The sequence below is a fragment of the Spodoptera frugiperda genome, chromosome 1 (assembly GCF_023101765.2).
Source record: "Spodoptera frugiperda isolate SF20-4 chromosome 1, AGI-APGP_CSIRO_Sfru_2.0, whole genome shotgun sequence".
Classification (NCBI taxonomy): domain Eukaryota; kingdom Metazoa; phylum Arthropoda; class Insecta; order Lepidoptera; family Noctuidae; genus Spodoptera; species Spodoptera frugiperda.
The window spans coordinates 1,798,270-1,821,289 of record NC_064212.1 but is presented as its reverse complement, the minus strand read 5'-3'; the positions used below and the strand labels follow the sequence as shown (position 1 = coordinate 1,821,289).

General features: G+C 36.3%; 2 protein-coding genes and 1 non-coding gene across 5 annotated transcripts in view; 1 reads left to right on the top strand and 2 right to left on the bottom strand.

Moving 5' to 3' along the window:
• The window catches only part of LOC118273121 (endonuclease/exonuclease/phosphatase family domain-containing protein 1), a 262,956-nt gene that overhangs the window by 67,512 nt on the left and 172,424 nt on the right, over positions 1-23,020 (bottom strand). The window lies entirely within an intron of this gene.
• On the top strand, positions 79-16,672 carry LOC118273457 (coiled-coil and C2 domain-containing protein 1-like). 3 transcript variants are annotated; one of them, XM_035590435.2, is made up of 14 exons: positions 79-289; positions 2,118-2,331; positions 2,739-2,964; positions 4,978-5,267; positions 7,000-7,227; positions 7,699-7,793; positions 8,379-8,549; positions 9,186-9,339; positions 9,960-10,095; positions 10,647-10,925; positions 11,303-11,474; positions 11,964-12,112; positions 13,997-14,123; positions 14,944-16,672. In XM_035590435.2, the coding sequence occupies exons 1-14, from the start codon at positions 245-247 to the stop codon at positions 15,064-15,066; spliced, it is 2,409 nt and encodes an 802-aa protein (XP_035446328.2). In that variant the 5' UTR covers positions 79-244; the 3' UTR covers positions 15,067-16,672. The 3 variants fall into 3 exon arrangements, with proteins under 3 accessions (XP_035446328.2, XP_050552153.1, XP_050552150.1); XM_050696196.1 differs by having other exon boundaries at positions 80-289; positions 10,683-10,925; XM_050696193.1 differs by having other exon boundaries at positions 81-289; positions 14,033-14,123.
• On the bottom strand, positions 20,391-20,464 carry Trnai-aau (transfer RNA isoleucine (anticodon AAU)). The gene has a single exon. It is a non-coding gene; the product is annotated as a tRNA-Ile (tRNA).

Sequence of the window (23,020 nt, the reverse complement as noted above, 5' to 3'; positions counted from 1 at the left end):
AACGATTTTTTTCTAGGCGATTGTTATTTTGAATCGAGTTATCAGCTGTCAAATAGATTACAATCAACTGATCACTTCCGCATCTCTAGCCACTGTTTTTCTAAGTCAGTGTCAGACAAAATACAAGTAATATCGCGAGAAATTATTTTTAAGCCTAATTAAAACTTGATAGCGTTATAACATTAAAGTGATATTACGCAGTTAGGTGAAGAATATAGTGGATATTATTAGTTAAAAGTGCAAAATGTCTAGAAAGCCGAGATCCGGGAATAGGAGTAATTTGTCTCAGGTGAGTCATGCAGATTATTTGTTCGTTCATAATTTCTTAGGGTCTCGTCCGGTTCTATTACTGTGATTACAGTTAGTTTATTTATAGGAACATGTCATTGTTGCTATACAATAGTAAATAGTAGTTTGAGGTTAATCTTAAGATGTTATCAGCTGATTTTGGTTTTGTAAACAAAGACTTCCTTAGTATTGTTATTTTATTTATAAACTGAAATCTTAGCGTAAGGAATCCCGCCTTTTGTATTCCTTATTGTGACCATAGTTACTTCCATTAAAATTTCGATCATAGATTGTATTAAAACAATTCTAGGATCGAAATTTAAATAAAGTTTCGTGTTATGAGGAAAAAAGAACAAGGAAATGGCTGCTAAATTATCTTTTATCTAAGGAATGAGCACATGTTTGGTTTAAAATAGCTAGTTACATGTGTAGGATAATGATACAATCTCTTTTATGGTCTCAATTGATAAATTAGTCTGTAAGGACATAGTCCTTTGTTGTCTGGATTCTGGATTCTGGAATAATCCAGATTATTACTATTACCATTGAACCTAACATTTTATCTGACTTATATACCTAAGTTTAACCAGTTTCCTGCATACAATATGATTAAATTATGTGTTTTATGTAGAAACTGCTAGTAAGTTTTTTTTGCACAGACTAAAATTTTAATTAATATAAAAAATAACCAATTCTTAAAGCTAGGACTGGTCATTATTATAATCATAAAAAGTAGCAGTGAATAATAATATTAATTAAAATCGTATTTTTTACCTCTATTAAACAAACACTTTAATCTTTTTTGTGTTATGATGTAAAAGAACATTATCTAGCACACATTAAATAATGAGTAATTTATTAATTTTATTTTATTTAATGAGCTCAGTGCAATGCCTCAACTCAAATAACAATGTATAACAATGTACCTATACACAAACCATACAGTATTGCTAAATTACCTCTAGGAAATGAGAATAAATTGTATAACTATAATTAGATTTTTTCCTATTTAAATATCTTTCTTATATTTGAGGTAAAAATAGGTCTATTATTAACCTACATATATTATTGCTTAATTGTTTATAGACATTAGTCATTAGCACTCGAAAATAATGAATGTATAACCTAGTCATGACATAATAATTAAAAATAAACAGGTACCTAAACAAGTGTTTACAGTTTACAGTATGAATGTACTGTTAATTTAACGTCACACCTTTTATCCCCAAAGGGGAAGGTAGTGGTGCACATTACGGCATGTAATGCCACTATACAATGTACATCCACTTTTCACCACTTGTGTCACAAGTTCCATGCAATATGCATGCATGTGAGCCTATTGCCATATGCAGTTAATTTAATAGCAATTAATTTCAAAATATCCTACAAATATTAAAGCTAATGGGAATATTGTTTATGTTATTTTCTAATTTGATTCTGTTTTGACCTTATTAGAAAAAAACTAATTTAAAACACATACAACAAAAAGTAACCACTATCATTAACACATTTAAACACCATGGGGGACAAAAATTACTGGTGCTAGTGGAGGATTTGCCTTCAACAGATTATTGCTGGCAGTCAAAATCTGAGCCACAATGATAATTATTAGTAACTAACAAACCCAGTGAACTCCATTTCGCCACCAATCATTTTCCCTATTTTTCTGTTGAATTTTTCAAAATTATGTTTGCTATAAACCTCACGGAGCCCGAGACCTTTCCAACGAATGCATAACCATGTAAATCATATCTTATTTTTATAATAATAGTAATTCAATTATAAAAAAAAACTAACTACAATAACATTCAATAATTTCTTTGTCACAGTTTGGTCTCCTAGACATACCAGACATAAATGATGATGATGAGCCCCTGGACCTGTCAGACGATGACTTTGACTTGGAAGCAGAGCTGGCAGCCATCAGTGGTGGTGGTGGCCACAGACAGAAGCCGAGGAAACCTCCTCCGGTGCCCGCGGCAAACTTGGATGCTATGATAGCGGAGAGCTTGAAGGATATTCCTTCTGATGATGAGGGTTCAGGTAAGTGATGGACGAGGAGTAGTGTAGTGGTGTAATAAGAGACCTGTATTAAGTTTATTTTAGTATTAGTGTTAGATTTATTATTTCAATTTATGTCATGTTGAAACGAAGAAAGTACAAAAGATAGTTTCAGAATAATATAAATTACCAGTGTGTACGGCGCGTCGCGTTCCCTGCGCAACTCAAATCCATCAGACCACCACATATATGGAGTAGGAACGGGGTGGTTCTTAGTCAGTAATAGTCTGACACTCCCTCTCGCCTCGCCCAAGGTGGGAGAAGTCATTGGATGATTTTCCGCCCATAAAAAAAGACTAACATAAGTAGCAGATCTGAAAAGACATGACATGGCATTTATTACTCACATTCTGTAGGAAAATAGTATTATCAATTTAATCTTCTTTCAGGAGACGAAGATGACCCAGATCTGCTCAACGAGCTGCAATCCCTAGCGATAGATGATGATGAAGCTCCATCCCCTCCTCCCCGCGCCGCACGCCCCGCACCACCACCGCCTGGAGCCTCACTCAGTACCGACAGTAGTACCATCAGCCTGCTGCAGGACAGAATCACTAACTACACAGTCGCTGAAAAGAATGCCAAGTCGAATGGTGAAAGCAGTCGGGCTAGAAGGTAAGATCCTTAGGTATTATAAAGTTGGTCTGTATTTCTGTGTTTACTTTAGGGGAGAGGGTGATTCTTGAAGAAAGTTTAAGTGTATACGTTAGTTTGTAAAGGTTAGGTTAGGTGTCGGCGGAAATAGGAAATCATTTCTGTTGCAACCTTGGAATAACATCTGTTTTTGAACCCTCCATATCGACGATTGAGAAGGTAATTGATTTAAGAGACATTTGTTTGCAAATATGGAGAATATTCGGTGATTCCGAGTATGGATATAAATTATTATCGTAAAAAATTGTCACTTAGATCAATTAGTTTTTCAACCATCGATATGATTATTTTCCATATTTATAAATAGCAGTTTAAAGTCTAATTTTATTAGTCTTAGTTTATGATTTGTACATAATTCAATGTTAAAACTTTTTAACGTTACTCGCGAAATATGCTAATTAGCGCTCACAGTTCATCATACCTGTTATATTTAGCTTGTGTCTACTAAGTACAGTGACCAGCAAAACGATCTACTCCTTGTCTTTCTTTATTAAATTTCAACTTTATTGTTTTGACGTTTTGTCGATAATAATCTAAAAACCCGTATTGGGACCGGCGCTTTGATCGGCCCGTTTGAATGAACCAACCAATCAGTACCAACCAGTAACCCTTATTACGAGTTAAGTTTGTGTTTAAAGTAATCGAAACAAGTGCGCGTTCGGCGCTCAGTACCCTTAGTACGAGTTTGCTTTACGTTGAACGAAAACGAAACCAGAGCGCGTTCGGCGTTTTTATTGGCTGGCGCGAATGTACCAACCAATCAGAGCATCGAACGCGCTGTCATTGCGATCTCGTTAAACATAAAACAAACTCGTACGAAGCTCTCTGTAAATAATAAGAAAAGTTGCACTTCTTAGTTACTGCACTTCCACTCTGCTATCAAAAACTTTTTGTTATAATTGAGATATTATTGATTTCCTCTGCTCAGGACCTGAGAAGTGGGAACAAAGAACCTGTGTGCTTACCAAACAAAGGAATGTTTGTGTAAAGCGAATTAATTTAACCGTTCAGTTACTGAACTTTATAAGCACGGTATCGAAATAACACGATCGTTCATTTCTCTCCCTTTGTTCATTATCATAAATACGTCACAGGATTCTGTTTGTATACATTTAGGAAGGTGTTATGTATTATGAAGATTACTATATTATAGTTTATATATATTATTACGAAGATTACTATATTATAGTAATCTTCATAATATTTTCTTTGACCAGATCACTAAGATTGTAATAATAAGATTATAAAAATCCTTTTTTTTTGCGGACCTAAATATACATTTCTTGGCAACCGCTTATAACTTTACGTGATCGTCAAAATTAATTTTCCTTAAGCATTAGTCATCTAGGTATCTCCACATACTTTATTTATTTCATAGGTTTCCCCCGTCAACAAAAAAAAGGGGTATCTCCACATACTTACATATGTATAGTTATTAGATTTTGAGGTAGACAGCCAAAGTGCACGTAGAGTGCAATCGAGAGATGGAAGTAATTTTGGAAAGGTCCTTGCTCCCTCCTCCTCCCTCCCGTCTAGACATCGTTCATTAGCCCTGAGTGAATAGGTACTTTACGTTTCATCTCGAATTGAACGCCATTTTGTTTTGTTTATTGAAATACTGGGGAAAGTTGTCGTTGTAAATGTGTGAGGATAAATAAATTGGTTTTGTTTGCATAGTGTGAATATGGATGTCGATAATTATGATGATGTTTTAAGTGCTTTCGTGAAGATTTAGTAAAGATTAATTCTTAATTACGTATTAATATATATTTTTTTAATATTTGATACGTACTTAAATATTCCACAATTTGTACCTCCTTTTCACAAGTACATTATACTAAGTATTACCCGCGGCATCGCTAACGTGTTTAAAGAAAAAAGAGTACCATATCTCCAACTTTATTATTTTCAGCTATTGTGTCCAACAGTACTTATAATGCAAAATTCCAATAACACAATCGTTTATTCTTACAGGTTTGGACGAGGTTTAAAAACGTTACAAGATTTACTAAAACAGGCTAAAGCGGGCAAACCAATCAAAAATGAGGATATACCTCCTCCAGTTGCGGTGGGGAAGCCAGCAGGTGCAGCAGAAGCCCCCCAACCACCACCTCCAGAGCCCAGCCCTCCAGAACAGCCTCTGATAGACCTGGGACCTCCAGAGCCTGAACCGAGCCCTCCCAGCCCTCCTGAACCCACTCCGGTACCAGAACCCAGTCAGAGTGCAGGAGATGAAAGACAAAAAGAGTTGCAGATTATTTTGAGTGAGTTTCTTTTTACCCGACTGCCAAGGAAGGGTTATGTTTTTCGCGCGTATCTTGTATGTATGAGCCTAATATTCTTTATTACCTCATTTCTTCGAAACGGCTTGATGGATTTCGACAATCAGGGTATCGTTGGATTCGTCTTAATTACCCAAGTGTTCTTAGATATGTGACGTAAAACAAAAACCAACATGGCGGCCGTGAGGCGCCCTAGATAAGAGTAAAAAAAAAATTTTTTTTTATTTGCTACAATATGGGTATCAAATTAAAGAGCTCATCATGAGGATTCCAAAATGGTATATCACTGACATATAGAAAAAAATACTATGTGCAATTATGTTCTTTATTATCCAAACTAAATACTCGTATAGGTACTACGCGACGCGATTGACTAGCGGTGTCTGAACTTAAAAGTGAAAACTGATAATAAAAGTACGATAGTCGTTTACATAAAACTAGTAGAAATTTTGAAACAGTGTAAAGAGCAAATTTTATCTTCATTTAATGTAGTAAATTAATAGACTATTTAAAAGGATAAGGATTAATACTATTACGGACAAAAACCCCTCACAATAAAAGACCCAAAAAAAAAAAATTTAATAGTCCACACGACGAAAATTCTTTTAAAGAATTAGACCGTTTACGAAATTTGTAAATAGTAATTTTTACTGCCCTTAATCCTTCTTCTTTTTCTAATTCCTTTACTCTCTTTATGTTACGCAATCAATCTAAAATAACTAGATCGACGTGTGTTACTTTTTTATGATCTTGGTATTGGAAGTAGTTCTCTCGTGTCGCGGGTGAAATCTTGAGAAACACATAGCCGTATTATAACTAACTAAAAAGTGTTAAATAAAAATAAATAAATTTAAAAAATTAAAAAACCCGACTGCATAAAAAACACTTTAAATAAAAACTGAAAAGTAAAAAATAAGCTTAGTCTAAAAGTGTAGATAGCAATGCTATTACCACAAAATTAAATAATTTCATAATCAATACACAAAAAATAATAATCTTATGCGAAACATAATTGAGTGTAACAGTCGGGACCCATTAAATAAACTAGACTAAAATCATTCAATATGGGTCCCGACTGTTACACTCAATTATGTTTCGCATAAGATTATTATTTTTTGTGTATTGATTATGAAATTATTTAATTTTGTGGTAATAGCATTGCTATCTACACTTTTAGACTAAGCTTATTTTTTACTTTTCAGTTTTTATTTAAAGTGTTTTTTATGCAGTCGGGTTTTTTAATTTTTTAAATTTATTTATTTTTTGGTTTTATGTTGATAATGATGATTTATTTTGTCGAAAGCTAAATTATTGTCCTGGTCTCAGTTTCTTTTTCATTATTCTTCTTTTTTTATGCACCAAAGATATTTTTAACCGACTTCAAAAAAGAGGAGGTTCTCGGTTTGACCTGTATGTATGTTTGTTTGTGCGCCATTATCTCGCGTTTGGCTATACCACTTTTTCCATCTGATCGACAAAAACAATTCAAAAAATGTCCAAACCAAAAAATTTACAAGTTTGATTATAATAATCATCCGTACCCTAATAGTACGTTGAACAAAAACGAAACGAGAGCGCGTTCGGTGCTCTGATTGGCCAGCGCGAATGAACCAACCAATCAGAGCACCGAAAGCACTCTCGTTTAGATCTCGTAAAACGTAAAGCAAACTCCTACTAACTGTACAGTTTTCTGACACCCTATTTCTACTTCCAGATCGCCAAGCAGAATTCAAAGCACAAGCTTTAGCAGCGAAGAAGACTGGTGACAAATTCTTGGCTCTTGGCTTCCTGAAGGTGACGAAGCAGTTCGACACGGTGGTGGAAGCCCACAAGAGTGGCCAGGCCATGGACCTCAGTGAGCTGCCCACCGTGGACATGATCAGGGCGTCTTTGGAACAGGAGCGCGGGCAACAGGGGCAGGAGTCGATGCAGACTTCTTCTGGTAAGCGTCTAGTAGAGTATCGTAATTATTGTTAATTGAAAATAAGTAAAAAGTGTGATGCTGATGATCTTAAGTAGTATAAAGTAATACTTAGTAATCATTAACTAGATAAATATTACATATGGAAATGTATGTTAATTAAAAATAACGGTTTCCTCACGTAAATACGTTGTGAAAATCTCTACTAGTTTCGAGTCACTCTTCATCAGCGGCGACGTCGCGCTGCTTGCATTAATCGCGTCTGCGCGTGGACCCTTTCACGATAGTTTTATAAAAAAATAGTATATTATCACATAAGAAGAAAGTGTTTTCAATATGTTTATTTATTCAAAATATTTTTGCAATGACATAGTTCTACTTTTTGACTAATAAAAATCGGAAATCATAATAATATAATTTCTCGTTTACACATTAGTCATGTTTAGAACTACTTCACCAAAGAGTGTAAATATTTTTTATTTCTGTAACCAGCACCGGCAGAAGACACGAGTGGCGGTGGAGGTGGAGGCTTGATAATGGCGAAGACCTTGGGAGAAGGGCTGCGCCAGAGGCTGGAAGCTTTTAAAGTAAGTTTGTGGTTTTGTAAAATATTGAGGAATTTGTGTCAATGAAATATCAACCTTATTAGTATAGCTATAAAGTTTAGTTACCCCTTTAAAGTGGAATATTTCAAACCTTACTAGTTGTTGTCAAATGAATGTGATTTACCACAAATAATATTTTTAATATCATTAGAACTTAAAACGGGATATTTACCATGTTTATTACTTTTTGTGTATATGCGGTAGTAGCGGAGTATACGAATTTATCTCCTTATAAACATCCACCCGCATATATTCCAGTTAACATATACTTTTCTCGCCTCGCCCTGGCGAGAGAAGACAATAGTTGATTTTCCCCCTTAAAAAAATTCGTCCGTGATCATGGCGATTGCAACACTGCCGAAATGCCTGCTGTTTCAAGCGTCCATGGGCGGCGGCGATTGCTTTACATCAGGTGATACGTCTGCTAGTTTACCGGTGTGTTCCATAAAAAAAAAAAATCGAAATCTCATAAGAATGAATAAACATAGCAAATATCCCATTTTAAGTTCTAATGATATTACTAGTGACCATGTCAGTTTAAAAACTTATAATACCTTTTAAAAACAGAAACAAGAAGAAAAAGCGAAGGAGGAGGGTAACTCGTCGAAGGCCCGTCGGATGAACAGGATCATCAAGCAGTATGCGGACGCCATCAAACGCCACGACGCCGGCCATGCTATCGATGTCGAGGAACTGCCGGCTCCGGCGGGGTACGGACCCTTACCTACTGGGAATGCTGTGAGTATTGACAAGAATTTGGAAAAGAGTTACATTGTAACCTATTTGCAAAAATAAATATCATTTATTACATGATATGAACACAACACTAACTATCGCAGTCAGCGGCATTTAATGGTTACTTAAACTATTCTTTTGTAAAGATTTTGTTCCGTAAACAATTGGTAACCATTAAATGACCCTGAGTATGGCGATATGTATATCTTTTATTCATAAAAAAATTGTTTTCGACAGTTATGTTTAATTTTAGGTACCTTGATATGAGTTAAATAGCATTTTAGCGCTTGTGCACCTAGTAATTAGAACAGTTTTGGTTCGACGTATCATTTAGTGTTAATCCCATATATTAAGTTTTCTATACTATATGTTCGTAATCAAAGTTTACGAGTGGGATCAAATACGTAATTTCTACGTATAGAATGTACCTAGACGTGAAGTCACGGGATATTTCAGGTCGATTTATCTTCGAAAGTATTTGTTTCCGTAAGAAATTAAAAAATACGTAGCTAATATTAAGACAAAATCTACTAGATGGACTTAAAATAAAGATAAGTCATCTACCCTGTTGCTAGACAAGCGCTTCGATGCCATTTAGTTTATATTGCTGGAGTCACACATTACACGTTTCATTTTCAGCCGCAGCCGTCTCCCTCTCCGGCGCGGTCGGCCCCGGCGCCGTCGGAGCCCAGTCCCAGCACTGGACAGAGCGCGCGACGGGACCAAATAGTCGCACTACTCATCAAGAGACAGACGCAGTTCAAGGAAGCAGCTCTATTGCATAAGAAGAAAGGTAAACTTCTAATCTTTATTATTATTAACTTTTTTATTGAACACGAGCAGACGTATCACCTGATGGTAAGCAATCGTCGCCGCCCATGGACACTTGAAACACCAGAGGCGTTACAAGTGCGTTGCCTACCTTTTGGGGTTTAGGAATTTAAGGGGAAGTTGGGGAATCGGGGATTGGGAAGACATAACTAGCTTCTGCCAGCGGCTTTGCATCAGTTCCTGTGGGATAAAAGTATTCTATCACTCTAGTCAGCTCATACTCTGTCTGTATACAAAATTTCATCAAAATCCGTTTAGTAGTTTCAGCGTGATTGACGGACAAATATTCAGACATCCAAACAAATCCTACTAGTTAAACTTAATAATTTTTCAAAACATCAAAATTTTCTATTTCGTTATTTTCTACGAATTTTGTATGAAATAGTGCGTAATGACGTCATCAGATTTTTACGTCAAACAACAGACTTATTTCTAGCGTATAGGTATGAATGGAAATGTAATTGTAATTTACAATTTTTGAATATTTTACTGTATTGAAAATTCGATAAAAAAATGATTGTCTAGGGAAACTACTCAAATGTCTACTCTACTAGCTACTAACTGAAACTTACCTGTCTACAGGCGAAGTGGACATGGCGCTACAGTACCTCAGAAACGCGAAACGGTTTGACCCCCTAATAGAAGCCGCGAAGGCTGGGAAGACCATAGACTTGAGCAACCTGCCCGCCCTGCCACGACCCACAACGAGTAATAAAGCGTAAGTATTATTAGTATTTTAGTTGTAAGACGCGTGTTATTAAGGAAACTAAATTAATACAAGCTTATTCGCTCATAGTCCAAGCTAAACTGGCTTTTGAAAGAACATTTTCTTAGCAGTCGCTGAATAAAAGTTTTATTTTTGACAATTACTAACATACATACATTTACATAAGCCCATGCCTGCCTCCCCCGGGGTAGGCAAAGACAATGGAATTCCAATTGCTACGAATCTTACATACCTCTTACGCTTCATCAACAGTCTTCTGTCTATATATGCATGCTCGTTGGATAAGGGTACTTTTAATTACTAACATATTATGCTATTAAACCTATTTATGACTTAAATCCTAAAACAGCCAATATCTTTTTTGTAATTGTTCCTAAATAACAACAACAATCATTCATTTAACCCTCTTTAAAACAAACAACTCTAATAAACAAGCTTTATCAAAATTGCTTCAACTTAGCGCAACAGAATAACGACTTGCGCAAATTAAGCGCAACAATGCGCAAACCGTTTACTCAATTCCTCAACAAAAATGACTTCAGGAGAGAGGGGTCTGGAGACAGTTCTCTTCTTGACAGCTCTTCGACAGATGAACCTTCAGGGGTCTCGCATGATGGATGGGTGGATGTCGGAGCCATGGTAAGCGGGACTAACGAGGATGGGTCCACCAGCCTCATAAACCAGTTGGAGTCTCAAGCGAAAATGGCTAAAGAATATATGAAACACTGCAAGAATATGGGTCATGTTGCTGAAGCAAAGATGTATGAGAAACTTGCTGAAAGGGTGAAGGAAGATCTTGATGTGTTGAGGGTTGCTGTGCTGTGAGTATTTTTTTTATTTGATATTGGTTTTTTAAAGCTAAAGTTTAGTTCAGAATTCGTGCTTGAAATTTATGACATGATATACATACATGACAATCGGCCCCGAAACAACAATTTGTGGATCACACGAAGCGTTATTCCGGGCGGGAATCGAACACGTTGTACGGCAGACAGTTGCCCAATCACCTCACTGACCGTGCAGTCAGTCTTTGGTGTGTTTGTCTATTTACTTTAAACAGTTCAATTAATTTTGGGTATATTTCATTTTCATGTTGGTTTGAACCCCAATAAGAATCTGATAGGTAGTGTTATATACAAATAGAGTAATATTTTTTCTATTATTTACATATAAAAACACAATAAATTTTATATTTCAGAAACAACCGAGGCCTACCAAACTTCCACTACGTGACAAGAGAGTTTTCGATCACACAATGCAATACAGACCTTGGTGTCAACGACTTAGAGTTGACAATCGTGCGAGGCATCGCTTACAACGTTGCTAAGGACATTGATACCTACGTCAGATTCGAGTTCCCGTTCCCACAGGTTAGTCTTTATTTTGTTCTATAAAGATATTTAGAATAATATATTATTAAGTCTTAAAATCTTGCTATTTGCACTCATGTAGCGTCCAGTTGAGAATAAGTTAGAGTCAAACAATTGATCATCCATTTTTTAATAGCTAGTGATTGGACCAAAAGATTTGACGTTACTTTAGTGCCTTCTGTATCTTTAACATGAGTTTGCTTTACGTTGAACGAGATCGAAACGAAAGCGCGTCCGGCGCTCTGGTTGGTTGATTTATTCTTGCCAATCAGAGCACCGAACGCGCTTTCGTTTCGATTACTTTAAACGTAAAGCAAACTTATACTAAGGGTACTGGTAAGCAAAAAATAAACGGCTCTAGCCCTCATTGTTCTTTGTAAAAAAATATAAAGCGACACGTTGCGCAACTACTGCGCTAATCATAGTCTTAGTTATTACAAACGACGTTTAATTCTAAATAACTATAACTTCACCATTTTCTCTTTTCAGGAAGCCCCGGTGTCAGACAGAACAGATGTAGTGAAGAACTCGAACAGTCCTGAATACAACGCGGTGTTCCCTCTCGCTATCACCAGGAACCGAGCTTGCCAGCGAGTGTTCAAGCGATACGGCATCAAACTAGAGGTCTGGAGTAAAGGGTAAGTGGAATGGAGGAGTTTTATTTGAGGTCATGTTGCTTTCCCAAAGCTTTTTTCATTGGTAACTTCATTATCTTTATTTTATACTAATACTAACGATCATTCTTTAGTATTTTATTTCCTTAGTACATATTTTTTGTAAGAAATAGACAGTAACAATAAAAAAAGAATGAGCAAAATTACGTATTGTCCGGTCAAGATAGACATTTGACCTTGATATAATTCGCATAAAGCTGAAAATTGGCATAGACGTTAAGTACATCATTTTAAATAAAATGTCAAAAATCCCCGTCGTTTCGTTACCAGTTTTGCAAAAAAAATTTCAATGTCAAAATTATATTTTTTTCCGTTTTTCTTGAAAACGTTTGGTTGTTTTTTAAATGCCATTTGCCTAGTGGGCTGTACCTTTATTTAGATTGTTTTATTTAAAATAAATACAAATTGTACATAATTTTGCTATAATTATGTAGTTCCTTATTAGGTTTGAATTGCAAGATTTTTACATTTTGACTTTATAAACTTACCACCGTACATTCATTATTATTTAATGGTTACTTAACTCAGTCCTTAGCAATTGTTTTCGATAGAAAATCGGTACTAAGGAAAACTTTAAGTAATCATTAAATGTAAGTGTGGAAGATAGCGATTTAGATATTTTCTTATTTTTCTTAAATACGTTAATAAATATAGTGCATTTGGAATGCCTTAGACTAGTATAGTAATTTACCTTTTTTTTAACAGTTAAGTAATGAATGTGTGATGTTGTAAAATAAAAGGTTTATTTTACCATTTATACATATATCAAATCTTATGTCGTAAGATCTATATATCTTAAAAATAAATCCTATATAGTATGATATTATATTCAATACAAAAAGGCTGTAAGCGTGCGGACTGTGCGCTGACAGCGCGCTTACAGCACTTTCGTATTGTTTTCGAAGTGTCCGTGCCGTCCGTGTGCAATGATTCTAATTCTCTAGGTTTCCTCTATGACTTCTTACTTACTTCATCTGTTCGTTATCATTTCACTATTTTGTTCTCACTTCATCATTTCATTGCCATGTCATCTGTCATATCATTCCATTGAAAAATATAATGGAAAGGTACTGCCTCCTGAGATACAGGCATTGCCTAGTTCAGGAGACAGAACTTGACGTAATTTGGATGTTGGTATAGATATAAACAATTATTATTATATATTCTCACTCCATCTTTTCACTTGTATGTAGTCGAGTGTTCATTTTCATTTCATCTTCTCTTTGTCACTTTCTCATTCTCACTCCATGTTTTTACTTGTAAATGTGTAGTGGGATGTTCATTCATATTCATCATCTTGTGCTTGTAAGGCAGTTGTCCCACCAACGGCGAGTGAACGACTAACTATCGGCTATTTTCTCGCTCAAGAAACGTACAATAGATATACTTTCCGTGTAAACAAAAGAGATGCATATACAAATAGTTGATCGCTGACTGTTCACACTGCCGGCGAGTGCTCGCTTCACTAGTTTGTCGCTGAGCGACAAGAGCTATGAAAGATAACAGTCGCTCGGCGACACTCGCCAAGCGATTAAAACTCACGCCGAGCGAGCAACCAGTGGTCATTTCTCTACAGTGCGTATCGTAGTGCGAGTAATCGCCCGCCTCACTCGCACACTCGCTTATAGCCGAGCTACACAAATATCAGAACTACACACTCGCTCGCCACGTCTCGCTTAACTCGTTTCTAGTTCTAGCTCTACTCGTTACTCGTTCATCGTTGCCGGTGGGACAACTGCCTAATGCGTGTATCTAATATGTCCATATAAACGTTGATTTTTGAGTGATTCCATGTATATATAAGCTTGTAGTGGGGTAGCTCGTGGCATGTGTAGCGGTGTCCCGCAGGTGCGGCGGGTGCGCTGAGTCAGTCCTCTGTTGCAGCGGCTGGTTCCGGAGCGACACGCTGCTCGGCACCGCCAATGTCAAGCTCGCGCCGCTACAGGAGACTGTTACGTTACATGACTCTTTTGCTGTAAGTATTTTCACTTATGAAGTATGTTGTTTAGTTACTTTTGTTTTAAAACCTGTACCTTTACTATGAGCGCCGAACGCGCTCTCGTTTCGATGACTTTAAACGTAAAGCAAACTCGTACTAAGGGTACAAAACTTAAAACTTCTAATTAATAACTTTGAGCTCCAGCCTTCTCTATTTGAGAAGGTGTCTTTTCAAACTTTCTTTCTTTACTAACTGTTGTTAGGTTTACCTAGTAAAGAAAGTTTTTTGATATAAGTTCCTACTAATATCAAGATTGCTGGTTAAATCAAGATTGTTGATTATCCTGTAATTGGCGGTTGGGCAACCTGTAATTTGGTATAAGCCCAAAACTATTTTATATGTATTTACTACACTTAATACTCTTAATACAGAAGCTTTTGGTATACCTTTAATAAATAAATAAATAAACAAATAGACTGTGGATATAGGCCTTTAACTTAGATCATTAACTTTTGTCATTGTCTTTGTTATTTAATTTATTTATGTTCTGAACTAGGAAAGTAAAGTTCAGTTTTCATGCAAATTAATATTTTTTTTGTATGTTTGTCTATTTTGAACGATCTAAACTACCTTTTTCCATATTAACTTGTAGTAATGTGTAATTGAACTACCTAGCGGGTTTACCGGGGCTCCGGCTAGAAAAGCAGGAGTAGGAACGGGGTGGTTTTTAGTCAGTAAGAGTCTGACACTCTCCTTCGCCTCGCCCAAAGCGATTATAGACAGATATAGTTGATTTTCCCCCTTAAAAAAAAAAAAAACATTCACAAAATATTAATGTTGACATTTTACGTTCCAGCTATACGACGGCAGGCGAGCAGTGGGCGGGTCCTTGGAAGTAAAGGTGCGCGTGCGCACACCTATATTACAGCAAGAAGTCAAAACTGAAAAACACCGCTGGCTTGTCCTAGATGATGTCTAAACATTTTCTAATTACACGAAGAACAATGAGAATATCAAGTTTTATGAAAACTTGAGGATATAGTAAGTAACATTGTGTAGCAGAGTAAATGCAAAGCTTTGTGAGTGCTGGTTCAAATCATGCATTTGTTAAAACAATTACCCCCCGTTCCCAATCCCCGGTTTCCAACAACCCTTAAATTCGTAACCCCCAAAATGTCGTCAATGGACTTGTAATGCCTAAGGTGTTTCATGTGTCCATAGGCGGCGGTAATTGCTTACCATCAGGTCATCCGTCTGCTAGTTTACCGGCTTATTACATAAAAAAATTCTTCTTAGTTTTTAACTGCCCGCGAATCAGCGTCTACAAAGAATTGCGTTTATTATGTTACACTCAGCATAATTTTGAGAGCTGGTACTATTTTTTTAATGCAATGGAAGAGTAAAAAGTTAGAACTTCTTACTCAGAAGACGTTGTTACCTCTATAATTGAGGGCTTAGTACGAGTTTGCTTTACGTTGATACGAAAATGAAATGAGAGCGCGTTCGGTACTCTGATTGGCCGGTGCGAATGAACCAACCAATGAAAGCGTTGAACGCGTTCTCGTTATACATAAAACAAACTCGTACTAAGGGTGCTGATGTGAGTAAATGTGAATTACATAAAAATTTAAAGTGATCTTATTTTAAGTATAAATAACGCAATTATGATATTGTAAAATAAGTTTCAGTCAAGTAATTTTGAAAGGATCCTGTAAAATTACTTTGGAAGTAAAAAAAAACTATAAAACAATACGGTGGTTAGACACAACAAAAGTTGTCGTCTTGTCTTTACTAGATGGCGTTAGTGAGCCTACAGTGAACGTGAACTCTTGCGCATGACCATATAGGTAACTATTATGCGCATATTCGAATAAAATAACCTAGTAAACCTCAAGTTTAAAAAAATATTATTTTTGTATAAATTTAATTCGTTTTATTTTTAATATGGAAGGAATGTTATAATACATTTTTTTTTAAATAGAAATTAATGAAGGCTTGTATAAAGATGTAATTTTAAAATTAGTGAATGGCTTTTTATAGTAGTTTTTTATAAGAAATCTCACTTAAAATTGTCCTGCCATTTTTTTACCTTTTGATTTTCGTTGTCACAAAATTATTGAGAAGGAAATTTTAAAGATTAAATATTATTTAAAACTAAATAATGGGTTATGGAGAATAACTCTAAATCTGATTTTAAACCTAAAATGTACGTACACGAAGAAAAAGGTAATACGTGCATTTAAAATTATCCTAAAAACAACTCTATGCACTGTCTATAAGACATAATTTTAATTGTACAAGCGAGGCTGTATTTGCACTGTGCAGCTTGTAATATCCACTATAAAATTGCTTTATCATCTTTAAGGTTTAAATTCGTTTGGATTCTCTAAAGCTATAAAGTTCATTTTTCGCTCAAATAACGAGTATCTGTATAAAATATTGAACTTAATTGCATTTTTTATGTTGAAGGAATTTGAACCTAATGGTGAAGCAATTTTTTCGTAGATTAATTATTATTATTGTAAATTATGAATATATTATGTTGTATGTTAATAATGTAATTATTAAAGATCTGGTTGATCGGTTTTGTACGTTTTATTTTTTTAACGGGACATATAATTTTATCCATATTTATACCTAAGTCACCCGAATTTTTATTTTAATGTCCGTCTTGTAGATTATTTTAAAACATATTTTAAACGTATTTTTTTATTTTCTTACGTAAACAAATACTTTCGACGATATATCAATTTGAAATATCGCGTGCCGTCACTTCTAGGTACGTTTTATAGGTAAAAAAACGTAATTAACTCCCACCCCTAAACTTTGATTCGTTTTATCTAAGTATGGCTTTATTATATGACAAAATAAAATAAAAATACATGTATAATATTATTTCATTACCCAACTGACGGACTAAATAGATTTTAAATTTTCATACCCTGTCATCATCCCTATTCGCCATACCTATATGATAATAGGTATAGGTAATAATAGGTCCCATACTGCCTTACTCGGAGTAATTTAACGGATACTTAACCCAGTCCTTAGCAATTGTTTTTGTAACAAAATCATTACTAAGGAATAGTTTAAGCAACCATTAAATCTCTGAGTACGGCAGATAGTCATTAGTTCTAATGCAATTAATGTTTTATTCATTTATTTATATATTTATACATCTCATTCGTAATGCAACTTCCTATTATAATAAAATATAGTACCAAAGTCAAGGCGACATATTAATATGACAGACACGTGCTAGAAACCGATTAAAATCGGTCAAGATACCTGACTTGCTAAACGACTATATCATAGATGAGACCACACCAAATTATCTTGATCCCTCATTCTTTCACACACAGTAAGCATCTACAGGTCAAATTACTTTGGTCCTATTGTCTAGGAACGACCAGTTTTGAAAGAGATTTTGTATCTAATGATTTGTATTACACGATGAGTCTTGCTTTACTGGTTATTTAAATAGTATAATAAGCATTATTAAAAATGCAAATATGTGCAGCTCATTGACACGGTACGTTGTCAAGTGATTTTGTATTCTAAACTGTATGAGATAAGTCACATATTATTTTACATTGTCAAACTGTACTTGAAATGTACTTAAAGATTGAATCACGAATGTGCGATAGAAGTTTTGGTACTATATCTGTTCTTATTGCTAAAATCATTCTACCAGTTATTGTAAATATATTTGATATGTTTAATTTGGTATTATTTTGTCTTATAACTTAAGGGAACAGTGAGTAAAATTCCCTAAGAAAAGTAGGATGCTCTGACTACGCGAGGTGATCGTGCCAACCGTTGTTCGTTGGGATTTTCTATCCATGTTTATTCGCGTGTAAATTTCATATATGGGATGTAGGATTCATGACGTCATCCGTAGATTTGTGTCTATGTGCGACTTCTGTCATCTGTTACTTGTCATGTGTCGCTACATAACCCATTGCCTTCATCATAACCACTTTGTAACTGTCTAACTGTTGATCAAAGACCCCTTCTCACATGGAGAAGGAATCAGCATGAATCACCATACTAAGGCAGTTGTCCCACCAACGGCGAGTGAACGACTAACTATCGGCTATTTTCTCGCTCAAGAAACGTATAATAGATATACTTTCCGTGTAAACAAAAGAGATGCACATACAAATAGTTGATCGCTGACTGTTCACACTGCCGGCGAGTGCTCGCTTCACTAGTTTGTCGCTGAGCGACAAGAGCTATGAAAGGTAACACTCGCTCGGCGAAACTCGCCAAGCGATTAAAACTCACGCCGAGCGAGCAACCAGTGGTCATTTCTCTACAGTGCGTATCGTAGTGCGAGTAATCGCCCGCCTCACTCGCACACTCGCTTATAGCCGAGCTACACAAATATCAGAACTACACACTCGCTCGCCACGTCTCGCTTAACTCGTTTCTAGTTCTAGCTCTACTCGTTACTCGTTCATCGTTGCCGGTGGGACAACTGCCTTAGTCAATATGGATGTCAAACTTATTAATTAGAAATTTTAAGTCCAGTATATAAGTAAAGTCTTTGAAACGAGAGCGCGTATGGCGCTCTGAATGGTTGATTTATTCAAGCCGGCCAATCATTGTTCCTTCTTCCTCTTTCTCTTTCTCACTCTCTTCTTCCTGGCTTCCTCACGATGTTTATCTACTCCAACTAAATTAAATTAATTCAAAGTATAGGAGGCTCATAATAGTCCAGCTGTGGCCAGTCACAGGTCGTTAACGATGAGGAACAAGATAGGTACAGTAGTTTTGAAGTAACGCACTAACATACAATTACTCAGGTAAAATCAAAATATGTAAAAATATGTAGCTTTATTTGCTAGGTAGCTACAGTGCCGGCGTTAGGGGTCGTGATGGGGCGACGACCCAGAGCGACAAATTCTGGGGGGTGCCAAAAAAATTAAAAACTACTACTAACACTTGATATTGCTTCCCTCAAGTGGGCGCCACAATATTTTCGCCCGGGGTGTCAGTGGCCCTTACGCCGGCACTGGGTAGCTAGCTAGGTATACAGAATAGATCGATTACCTAGTTTTACATAGATAAGTAGGTAAGTACATACATACACATGTACATTTTGAATGTGTGAAGGTTACAAAAATCCAGTTATAACTAGATTTAGTCGTGATTAAGTCATTGAGATTTCATTATACGTAGTATTCGTGTCAATATTTGTTATAGACTTTATGATTATTTCATCTGGACACCAGAGGGCGTCTCTCGCTATACAATAAGGACCTTCTTACACTTGTAGATTTATAAATTTTAATGTAAATTTGACTTTTGACTGCACGGTTGGTGCGGTGGCTGGGCAACTGGCTGCCGCGCAACGGGTAGCGGGTTCGATTCCCGCACGGAGCAACTCTTTGTGTGATCCACAAATTGTTGTTACGGGTCTGGGTGTCATGTGTATGTGAACTTGTATGTTTGTAAACGCACCCACGACACAGGAGAAAATCCTAATGTGGGGCAACGTTTAAAAAAAAAAAAAAAATCTTTTCAATTGGTCTTAAAACTGTCTGCTAAGCGGGCAGATTGTGTCTAACCTTCGCATACTAGACTAGAGGGGACTCATAGTCTAACACTGGATTCCGGAGCTGCGGACTACCTAGCAGGTTACCGGGGTTCCGGCTCGAAAAGCAGGAGTAGGAACGGGGTGGTTTTTAGTCAGTAAGAGTCTGACACTCCCTCTCGCTTCGCCCAAGGCGGTTGAAGTCATTGGAAGATTTTCACAAAAAAAAACTGACTTATCACGGGTTGGTGAATTGTAGGTTTCGGAATCGATTTATTAAAACGATATTTTTTCGATATTAACAATTATAGCTTGAATCATAATATATTTTCAAAGTGAAATCATTTATTCCAATTAAACAATATACTTACTTAGGGACTTTTGTCTGTCAGTCTGTCAGTGAAGCTAGATGCTCGCTCCAAAGTGTAGCTTCGAATGGAAAAGAACGAGCAAGAAACTCTATTCGTAATATATAGGTAATTATATCATCAAGTTAAAATCATATAAAATTATACTTTTTAATTCCCCAAGAGTTAGGGTAGGTCGAGGTGAAAATATTGGCTAAGTAGGTATGTAGGTAAATATATCAACAATAATAAAACATAATTGGCGTATTGAATGAATATGTTAATAATAATATCGGGATTGTATAAACCGGCCATGGACGGTCGTAATTTTGTAGTACTATCAATACAAAATATCACAAAATATAGCAAAAAATAATACAAAAGTAAACAAATAGGTAAAAATTCAAAAGAGAGGTGTGGCCCATGAGGGGATCGAACCCGCGACCTTCGCGTTATTAGCACGACGCTCTAACCAACTGAGCTAATGGGCCAGTTGAGTAGATTGTTGAAAAAGACGACCCCTTTGCTTTTTGTTGTCGTATATTAAATAAATAATGAATTTTAAGTTACGTTAAAATATTCAAAAAACCCTGTTTTTGAAATAAATCAATTTGATTATAGAATCTTATAAATATTTTAACGGTCGTCTGCGGAATGATTGCAACCGTTATTCTAAGTTGCAAACGTTTTGGAAAAATTCACACAAAAAATATAACATTACATGCTAAATAAACATTTTTGTTCGTAAAACATAATAATTATGATTGATAAACAAATATAAATTAAGAGTAATTATTAAAGTCAAGCAAGCAACGCTGCTAACATCTCATTCGTTCTTTATAATGAAACTAGATGGCGTTACTAGTTACAAAATGGTGAAAGATTTTCTGTGATGTCAGGTGAATATTTGAAAAAAAATCTTACTCACCTATTTGCTGAAATGGTTCACACTTTTATAAATTATATGTAAGTAAGTTGGTAATATTAACTTATTTTTTTAAGTAAGTTATTTACCCACCTGAATAATAATAGCACCTCGTACAAGAATCTGCGGACTACATAGCGGGTTGTTACTGGGATTTCGAAGAGCAGGAATAGGAATGGGATGGTTTTTAGTCATTAAGAGTCTAACACTGCCCTTCGCCTAACCCTAGGCGGGAGAAGCCATTGGATGATTTTTGCCCCTCATAAGAAACCTCGTATCTACAAGAAAAGTTTGAAAAGTCAAAGTCAACATTATTTATTTCAAATAGACCAGGAAGGCACTTTTGAACGTCAAAGCAAATATAATAATATTAATAACGTCTGTCTGTCGGTCAGTCCTCTAGTGAAGCTATTTACTCGTTCCAAAGTGTAGATTCCTATGGAGAAGAACGAGCAAGAAACTTCATAGGTTACTCTTTTTCAATCAGGTTCACAATACAATTCTTGGTTAAGTACATTGTTTCGATTGCTCCAACCACAGCTCCAACTCTAAAGAACACGAACAGGTATCTAACAAAAGATGTTAGAAAATATTAAATTAAATCTGAATTAATAAAATACTGGAACACCAAAAAAAAAAAGAAAAAAAAAAGACAAAAGGTTTGTTTGGTTTGTTTGTTTTTTGGGTTTGAACGATTACAACGCTGTGTTCACCAGCGGACGCCTCCCCTGGGGGTCTTCGTCTCCCAAGCGCAGTATCACAAGTGGCGGCACCACGTGTGATACACAAGTGGCGGCACCACGTGCTGATACTCACGGACTCGCAGAGTCCCCACGAGCCACTTACAAGTCCCCCTTTTCAGGGGAGACCGTGAAACGTCTCGGACGTCTAACTATACCCAAGGAAGGTCGATATGTAGCAAGATCTCATCATGTCATCATTGATTTGATTGATTTAGAAAGACATCCGAGACCAACAGGGTCACCCCCTTGCAGGGGGACCGAGGCCCGAGGGTCGGTCGATGAAGCGACCCCAGGGGAAGACCGATGGATACACATCACATTGCGCTCCTATGTTAACTCGCAGGAAAACTTCACTACCGCGATGTAGAACTTCTACATTCAAACTTAATTTACTCCTAAACCATCAACTTTTCATTGCAAAATTTTAGATGAGAATACCAATCATTTCAATCTCTTTAATTTCCTAACATCAATTATTATGGTTTCTTTTAGAAAAGCCAACATTTTTGCGTTTAAAGTTTCGCTTTAGTGCGTCACTTACATATTTTACGCTGACCAATAGCAGCGCATTATTTGCCGGGGATGTACATGTTTAAGAGTAGTAATAGCAAAGGGTTTTGGCATTCCCATTCTAATTTGGTTGGACACAAGGTTGAGTTTCAATTGTGTAGTGATATCGCCAGTAAAGTTGTTTCATTTCCCATTGTTTTATTTTTATGCGCGTGAGTTATGCGTGTACATACTATGGTTGGTTAGTTGAGTCGATATCGCAGGATGTAATGATTCATTCACAGTGAACGAATGGCTATGAATAATGCGGTTTGTGTCCAGCTGTTGATACTTTACGTAGTAATCATCAATGAATATTATTATGTAGGTTGGTCGAGCGATCGTTTAATTATGTACATTTTGAGTAACTGGGAGACCTGGGAGCACTTTCACATCAACAGCCAGTCATCATCATCATCATCATCATCATCAGCCTGTTCTCGTCCACTGCTGGACATAGGCGTCTCCAATGGCACGCCACTGAGCTCGATCTTTAGCTCTACGCATCCAACCACTACCAACGCTTGCATAGATGCGGTTTCCACTCTAGAACAGGTTTACCCCAACGGTCATCGGTTCTTCGACAGATGTGACCGGCCCACTGCCTTTTCAGCTTGCTAGTCAGTTGACTCGTCTGCTAGTTTGCCACCTATTCCATAAAAAACACAAAGAATTGCTTCTGCGTGAATCAAAACCCCTACACGGTGCAGAGCAGCCGGATACCCAGTCACCACACCAAAAAATTCTTGGAGTATTAAGAAGTTCGGAATAAATACTTGTTGTAGTATATTTGATGACTGCCTTGTTGGCCGAGTGGTTGCAAGTGCGAC

What these genes read in the sequence shown, in the direction of transcription:
- LOC118273457 (XM_035590435.2), top strand. Translation starts at nt 245, where the DNA reads ATGTCTAGAAAGCCGAGATCCGGGAATAGGAGTAATTTGTCTCAG. An exon ending in TTCTGATGATGAGGGTTCAG is followed by an intron (nt 2,332 to 2,738) that starts GTAAGTGATGGA and finishes ATCTTCTTTCAG; the next exon opens with GAGACGAAGATGACCCAGAT. An exon ending in AGAGTTGCAGATTATTTTGA is followed by an intron (nt 5,268 to 6,999) that starts GTGAGTTTCTTT and finishes TTCTACTTCCAG; the next exon opens with ATCGCCAAGCAGAATTCAAA.